At 45.5% G+C, this 8841-nt stretch overlaps 1 protein-coding gene across 1 annotated transcript in view; it reads right to left on the bottom strand.

Moving 5' to 3' along the window:
- The window catches only part of LOC106813225 (calcium and integrin-binding family member 2-like), a 15743-nt gene that overhangs the window by 934 nt on the left and 5968 nt on the right, over positions 1 to 8841 (bottom strand). Inside the window, exon 3 of the mRNA XM_014817305.1 lies at positions 343 to 431. Within this exon, the coding sequence (XP_014672791.1) occupies positions 343 to 431 (89 nt within the window). The remainder of the gene's footprint in view (positions 1 to 342; positions 432 to 8841) is intronic.

The raw sequence follows: 8841 nt of genomic DNA, 5'->3' as shown, positions 1-8841 counted from the left end.
CTCTCTCTCTCTCTCTCTCTCTCTCGCTCTCTCTCGCTCTCTCTCTTTCTCTCTCTCTCTCTCTCTCCATCTCTCTCATGAATACATACTGTATAGCCACTAACTCTATGGAGCGTACCCTCGCTCTTGCTCTCGCTTTCTGTCATATCCTGTTGCACAACCTCGCGATACTGGCCTTGCCCTATGAGCTCCCCTTCACTGTCCGGCCGCCCGTACGTATGTGCGTACGTGCGCATGTGTGCGTGAGTGCGTGTGTGTGCGTGTGTGCGTGTGTGTGTATGTGTGTGTGTGTGTGTGTGTGTGTGTGTGTGTGTGTGTGTGTGTGTGTGTGTGTACGCCTACCTTACGAAGTCGGGAGCTCGCGAGATCACGTGCTCGAATTCAATAAACGACAGCATGCCATCTTCATCTAGATCTGCTTCCTCGAGAACCTGCCATGATTCATGTTCACTAATTAACCCTCAATACCATCGTTACCTGTTCTAAGCAATCCGATCAACCGACGAATAAAATTTGATATGTTTAATAAAATATACGTTTATTTATAATATACGTATTACGTACTTTATACATTATACATATATATTTTTAAAACGTTTTATTTTCACGTAATAATTCCTTATTTGATGCGTAATTAGTAGATTTACATTCCGTAGTGCCCCTCCCTCCACTCCTAGCGCCACCATTCAAATATGTATTTATAGCATAATTTCAGTAAGGGCAAATCACAGCTTAAAATAACACAGTGACCATGCAGTATTTCTGTTGGGTTCGGTCAAAATGTGAACCCAATAAATGTCAATAAGCCTATAAAAGACTAGTTGTCACGTATGTCACCATATAATTAAGTGTTTCCCGGATGCTATATCCATCAATTTATTCGAATGTAAAAGTATGACATTCCATTTAGGGTGCGAATAGCAAAGCGCGCGACCTCTTTTGGTCTGAATCCAATGTTTTATTGTTACAGTATATTGTTGACAATAGAAGCGTGCCACTGTAGCAAACAATGGATATTTTTGTAATAGTGTCGTATCGTGTAGAGGCATTTATTTATTGAAGGTGCAATTTAGAACACATTTGCCGTCGATCGTTATCGGTGGTAGGTTTGAGGGTTTAGTTGACAGATCAGCGTGTGTAGTCTATTGTCTGCTGCTGTCCGTGTTACAGAGCTGTCTGTGGCACAGAGATGTCCAACACATACACGCACACGCACACGCACGCACGCACACACATACACACAGAGAAGGAGAGAGAGAGAAAGAGAGAGAGAGAGAGAGGGAGAGAGAGAGAGGAGAGACAGCCAGGGAAGAGAGCGAAGAGGAGAGAGAAGAGAGAGTAGATCGCGTAGAATCGATGGTGCCGCCTGCCGCACGCACGCACACGCACCACGCACCGCACGCACGGCACGGAGCGCCGTTGTAGGCGCACCGCTACGCGCGCGGCGAAAAAGACTTCACGGGCTCGCGCAGTTTTTTTGTCTTCGCGATTCGGCGACTTAGGGCCGCCGGATTGTTTGCGGATATTTGCGCTCGTACTGGCGCGCGCGACAGAGAAAGTGTTAGCAGGGCACACAGGTCGGCGCGGCTGCATCGCGGGATGGGACGGGGTGGCATCACCACCGTGACGCTGCTGCATTGGTGCCAGCTGTTTTCCCTTGAGCGCCATAGCGAGCAATGCTGCGTTCACTTTCCTAAACACAAAGGCACTAGCGCGTAGACAGACGCACGAGCGCGGCACGCAGGGATATTCGGACGCACAGCGAAGTTAGGAGTGAATAAAAATGGTTTTGGTTATCACCCTTATACAATTGTACGCACGTATCACCGCACGTAGACACCCGCACGCGCGCAGGGCACCAATCTAATCATACAAAATGAGGCGCTAAGAAATATCTGAATGCAGCTTGAAGCGGCAATAACCTGCCTACCACCCCTCCCTTCACCGCAACCAACCAACTCACTTCGCTAGCGAACAAATTACAGCCGTGCAGTATTACGGCCAGCATTGATTGCAGATGCAATGCGCTATGTCCTGGCTCTAACAGGTCGAATATCACACAATACTCACAGGTAGCAATTACTCACAGGTACAATACTCACAGGAGCAATATCACACAAATACTCACAGGTAGCAATACTCCACAATAGTAAAGTAGCAATACTCACACAATACTCCAGGTAGTAATACTCACCAATACTGAAGGTAGCATGACTCACCATAAGAAGGTGCAAATACTCAGAGTGTTCAATATGGTGCCAGTATGCAATACGTAAACACGCAGATACTGCAGGTAGCAATACTCACACAATACTAACAGGTAGCAATAGCACACAGTCACAGGTCCATACTTGCGGGATACTGGAAGGTGAGGAATGAGATACTCAGCGGGACACAGGGCGTGGTACAGGTTCTAAACTCCGATGGCGAGACGCGGGGGTCTGGGGCTTCCGCAGGAATTTGAAGACCCTTAGCAATGCGGTGTTCTTGCTGCGAGCAGGGGTGTCGGACGCGCCTGACCCCCGCTGTACACGCCCTGAGCAGCACTACTCCATCTGGAATTCAATGGAATTGTCACGTTGTGTTGTGAAGCTTGCCAACCCATGCAGCTTACGCAAACTCAGTAATTGCACGACTGCAGACCGTACGCTGATGGCATAATGAGCCGTAGCGAAGTACTGTACTTAATACTATTGAGTAATTACTAGTATAAGTTAAGTAGAGTAAAGATAATAATCTTGCTAATATATAGTATATATATTATTATATGTGTGTGTTGTGTTGTGTGTTGTGTGTGTGTGTGTGTGTGTGGTGTGTGTGTGTGTGGTGTGTGTGTGTGTGTGATGTGTGTGTGTGTGTGTGCGTCCGTGCGTGTGAGTGTGTGTGTGTGTGTGATGTGTGTGTGTGTGTGTGTGTGTGTGTGTGTGTGTGGCGACTGTCGTAGTGTGTCGGTGTAGTGTGTCGGTGTGTGTGTGTGTGGTGTGTTGTGCGCGGCGGGCGCACGCGTGTGTGTCAGCGCGCGCGCGGCTGTGTGCGTGTGGCGCGCGTGTGTCTCTGCTACTACATTTCTACTATACGTATAGACGTCTGCTGTGTTTGGTGCGCAGTGCGTATAAACCGCTTCCGGGAGTTGCGTCCGGACATCGTGCCGAAGACATGACGGAAGAAGCGACGACATCGAGAGGCGAGTGGATCAGATAAGCCTGTCTCAAATGACGATGATGAAGATAGGGCCGAGCTGAAGGTACGCTGTATCCGGGGAGGAACGAGGAGAGGGAAGGAGGGGAGAAAGAAAGGATGGGGAGAGGGTATAAGTAGGTAGGGCGCTGTAGTCCGGGGAGGAACGAGGAGAGGAAAAGGAGACCAGCATATTGAGTGTGGAGAAAGAAGGGTGAAGGGAAAGGGGGGTGAAGGTAGTGAAAGTTGATGGGTAAGGCTGATCTGAGGTGGGAAAAAAACAAGAAAAATATTAGAGGAAGGAAGGGCGGGCCGACGCAGGACGAAGGCGCGAAGAGAGAGAGAGAAGAGAGAGAGAAGGAGCGAAGAGATGGAGAAAGTATGGAAGATTATATAGCGGCTGCAGTCTGGAGCGAAGAGATGGCGTTGGGGAAGAAGATAGGACACGTTGAGTGCGGGACAAAGAGGAGGTGGAGAAGGGGAGAATAGTGGGAAACAGGAGAGACACGCGAAGATAAACATAATCAAGAGACGAATAAAAAGAACGTTAGAATAAAATTGTGGGGATAGAGGGGAACAAATAAAGCGGGGAAGAAAGTTTGTAAGGAGGTATTCGAGGAGAGGGAAGAGTTGAATCATCTTAACAACGTCGCACAGCTTTATATGCGATAAAAAAGAGTAATGAGATTTATCAGATCCACCACAATTTAAATACGACACTACAATACTAATACTGACAAAATCTATTGCCCCTGCCCCACAATACACATAGTGTAGAAGCGCTAGAGTCGACTATAACAAAACAGGTTTAAACGACTATAGATATACGCACTGATCGTCTTATTGCTGCACCCCAAACCCCCCACACAAAACACGTAGTGCTAGAAAAGATAGAAGTCGAACTATCGCAACAAGTTAAACAGCAGTACTACATATCCAGCTGAAATGCAGTCTGAATGCAGGCACACCACAAGAAGAAGAGAAACCCCCACACAACGACACACTAATAAGTGTTAGCCGCAGACACATCCAAAACAAGTTAACACGAAACGACTACTACATATACCACTGAGTGCTATTGCAACCCCCCACACACAGCACGTATAGTGTTTAGCTACGCTAGAGTCCACTATTCAAACAAGTTAAACCGCACGTACTACATATACCACTGACTCTATTGGGCACCCCCCCACACACACACACGTATAGTTAGAAGGCTAGAGTGCGACTATTCAAAAGCAAGTTAAACAAGCACTACTACAATATAGACACTGACGTCTATTGCACCCACCCCCCAGCACCACAGGCCAAGACCACGTATAGTGTTTAGAACGCTAGAGTCGCACTATCCAAAACAGTTAAACAGCACTCTACATATAAGCACTGCCCGTCTATTGACTCCCCCCCCCCCCATCAACCACACGTATAGTGTTTAGCGACGCTAGGTCCATAATTCAGAAACAAGTTCAACAACGCACTATCTACATATACCCTGACGTCTATTGCACCCACAACACAGCACACGTTAGTTGTAGAACGCTAAGGTCCACTATCCAAAACAGTTAAACACCGCACTACTACATATACGACTGACGGTCTATTGCACCCCCCCCACCACAATCCCGGCACACGTATAGTGTTAGAACGATGAGTCACTGATTCAAAAAAGTTAAACAGACTACTACATATACGACTGACGTTAGTTGCACCCCCCCCACACACAACGTATAGTGTTAGCACGCTAGAGTCAACTATTTCAAAACAAGTTAACACGCACTACTAACATATACGACTGACGTTATTGCACCCCCCCCCAAACACACACCGTAGTGCTAGAAGCTAGATTTCAATAAAAAAGTAACCCGAACAGAAGCCATGAAAAATATCTCCTTGACAATCTGCACTACAGAGTAGTCTCGTCGTCGTCGTCGTCGTCATCGTCTCGTCGTCGTCATCGTTGTCGTCGTCGTCGTTCGTCGTCATCGTCAGTCGTCCATTGTCCATGTCGTCGTCGTCGTCGTCGTCGAACATCGTCGTCGTCGTCGTCGTCGTCATCGATCCATCGTTGTCATCGTCGTGCGTCGTTCAGGAGACCCGGTTCAGCATCGAGGATATGTGAGGTGTTCTCCGACGACGGAATGGGAAACTCAGTTCGACGATGTGCCTCGATCATGATGAACGTATTCAGTGAAGCAGCGCCGAGAGACCTGCGGCGGTGTAAGCGCCTTTAAGCATATATGGTATAATCAGCAGCAAAACTACCTGTGGTATGTATGCGTTGTGTTTGTGTGGGGGGGGTTCTGGTGGTGTGTGTGGGGGGGGTTGTGTGTGTGTGTGTTGTGTGTGGGTGTGTGTGTGTGTGTGTGTGTGTGTGTGTGGTGTGTGCTGTGTGTGTGTGTGTGTGTGTGTGTGGTGTGTAAGGGAGGGGTAAGACCCTTGGTGTAACTTATGCCATATTCACTCAAATTTAATGTAATATATGCATTGTCTTGATTTATATGTGCACATCATGCTTCCAAGAGCTATATTCTTATTATTCGCACTTAATTTCCAGTTTAAATGTATAAATCTCAGTTCCTTCTTTACATGCATTTCATGATTAATCATGATACCAGGCAACTTAATTCTTAGTATAGATTCGCGTATACTATTCTGGCCTGGTAGATTTCCAATTAACCTCGGATTAAATGAAAATCCATAAATAAATGTCGGAAGATTAGGATTGATCAATTCCTCAATTCGGTATTATTCCTCATTAAGTTATTAGGAGCTAAGGACCAAGGAATATGTTCACCTATATAGTTATTTTATAAACAGGCCGTGTGCTTCGACGTGTCTCGTTATATATGCGATTATGATCTCCGTTTTGTTTTTATTTTTATAATTATAGTATGTTGATATTATTAGATTATATTTATATAAGTAAGTTTCAACCCTTTAGTTTTGCCGATCTCGTTCTATTCAATTTAGCATTTTTAAATTAATGTATATATGTAGTACCGTCGTTGGAACGGGGCGTTTGAATGTAAACACAAACCGTTGCTCCTCCAGATTTCGACGCAAGACCAACTCCTGAGCAAATACGACCTCGAAAAGACGGTGACGGTGTCTCACGAAGGACATCTGAATCAGGGAAGAGATAGACATGGTGTGCGATAAGGAACACCCATGCACCCATTAAAGCCGCGTAGCCGATGCGCGGCCCACGCATGCGCAAACAAACCCATTGCCCCAGAAGTAGATGTAGCGCTACGGCGGAGCATGAGCCTATAGAACCGTGGACTTCCAGCATTGGTGGATACCCTCGCGCGCTCGTGCAATTACTACTGGAGCAAATAAGTCGGTTAGCATAATATTTATCGTGCGCAGTCGCCAACGCGCGTCGCCTATGCATTACGCTTTTGTTCGCGCTTTAGTAGTAAAAATCGCAAATCTGTTCGTAAAGGGCTCGCTGTGTGTGCGTGTGAGGGACGTGGTGAAAGCCGCGTGCCAGCACGATTAGCTCAGCTTGATGGTGTGGCGTACGTATAGGTCCGCGTTAGGGCGAGTATAGGAGACGTAACGATATATGACCCCCGTCTACGTAATGACTTTGTGGTGACGAGAATAGCGTTCCCTTTGCTGTGTCGAACAACGAATGCCTTTCAGAAAAAAATAAGATATTAACCGAAGACCACAAGACACATTCCATTTGTTTGCAGGATCATCTATATAACGGCCGATGTAAGACGCTTCTATTCCACACGATGCCTTAAAATAACACAGGTTTATGTACATTAAAATAATAAAGTATGTGCAGGTAATTCCATTTTGCTACAGCGAAGTTCATTATTGCGGGTTACTCGAACACGAACGTGTGTAAAGAAACATTACATGTCACAGACTCGAAGATTCTGTTCAGAAAAACTGTATTTTGCAGAACAAAAACATTAATAAATTCCTAGGAATTCCCATTTTGTTAAAAAAAATCCCCAAGAATTATTGCCAGTAACGCTACCGCCATTCATGCATTTCTACCTTTATTTGCGTTTCATTATTCTTTCGGAGGAAGGGTGCTGTTGCTGTAAAACTGTTGCTCCAGTTGCTCCAGATAAACACATTATCGCTTGTCTAGTGTGTTCGTCGTTCGCGAACGCTGTACGCATTACACGTATTTTGAAAGAGACATATTTGCCATGTAAAATGTTTCCCCTTTCCCCCCCAAAAAACAAGGTAATCATTAAACACAATAAATTTGATATGTGAACTCGATTGAGTTCAATAGGGTTTGTATTACTACTAGGCTGGCAGCACCTCCCTGTCATTCGTTCAGGGCGCTCGTTCAACGTTGATTTTCTCATTACTAGTTGTTTAATAAGTTTCGATTGTTCTGACATCGTCTATCATCTATTCGCTAGCGTTGATTATTATTTACAATTTATTTTATCTCGAGATGGAATCATGTACTACTATACTAGGTACGGGTGTGTCGATGTACGGATATATCAAACACAACAGCATTCGTGCGTTCGTGCTTCCCATGGCGCTTGTAAACACCCGCATCTTCACCGCGTCTTGTAAGCAGACGCACGGTTTATGCGTAAACACGCGGAAATCACTATGTTTATTTAATTTAGCGCTCTTGTGGGAATGTAGGCTGTAACCGTTTTCTATAGCTGCCATGCAGGGAGGAGCTTTGTTGTGTATGTGCGTGTGTGCCGTGCCGTGCGTGCGTGCGTGCGTGCGTGCGTGCCGTGCGTGTGTGCGCGTGCGTGCGTGCGTGTGTATATATATATAAGCTTCCGTATGTGCGTTCGTGCGCGCGCGGTGTGTGTGTGCGTGCGTACGCGCGCGCGTGAGTGTGCGTATGTGTGTAACCAAGTGTGTGTGTGTGTGTGCGCGCGCGCTCGTGTGTTTGTGTGTGTGTATGTGTGTGCGTGCGTGCGTGCTTGTGCGTGTATGTGTTGGACATCTCTGTGCCACAGCAGCTCTGATAACGCACAGCAGCAGACAAATCGACTACACACACGCTGATCTGTCAACTAAACCCAAACCTACACCGATACGATCGACGGCAAATGTGGTTCTAACTTGCACCTTCAGTAATAAATGCCTCTACACGATACGATACGATGCTGATTACAGAAATATCCATTGTTTGCTACAGTGGCACGCTTTATTGTCAACAATATACGTAACAATAAAACATTGGATTCAGACCAAAAGAGGTCGCGCGCCTTTGCTATCGCACCCTAAATGGAATAGTCATACTTTACATTCGAATAAATTGATGGATATAGCATCGGGAACACTTAATTATATGGTGACATAGTGACAACTAGTCTTTTATAGGCTTATTGGACATTTATTGGGTTCACATTTTGACCGAACCCAACAGAAATACTGCATGGTCACGTGTTTATTTTAACGCTGTGATTTGCCCTTACTGAAATTATGCTATACATACATATTGAATGGTGCGCTAGGAGTGGAGGGAGGGGCACTACCGAATGTAAATCTACTAATTCGCATCAAATAAGGAATGTATTACGTGAAAATAAAACGTTTTAAAAATATATTGTATAATGTATAAAGTACGTAATACGTATATTATAAATAAACGTATATTTTATTAAAATATCAAATTCTTATTCGTCGGTTTGATCGCTTGCTCTAGAACAGTAA

The sequence above is a fragment of the Priapulus caudatus genome, unplaced genomic scaffold (assembly GCF_000485595.1).
Source record: "Priapulus caudatus unplaced genomic scaffold, Priapulus_caudatus-5.0.1 Scaffold742, whole genome shotgun sequence".
Classification (NCBI taxonomy): Eukaryota; Metazoa; Priapulida; class Priapulimorpha; order Priapulimorphida; family Priapulidae; genus Priapulus; species Priapulus caudatus.
The sequence above is the reverse complement of the archived record's forward strand: the minus strand, read 5'-3'. Positions and strand labels throughout refer to the sequence as shown.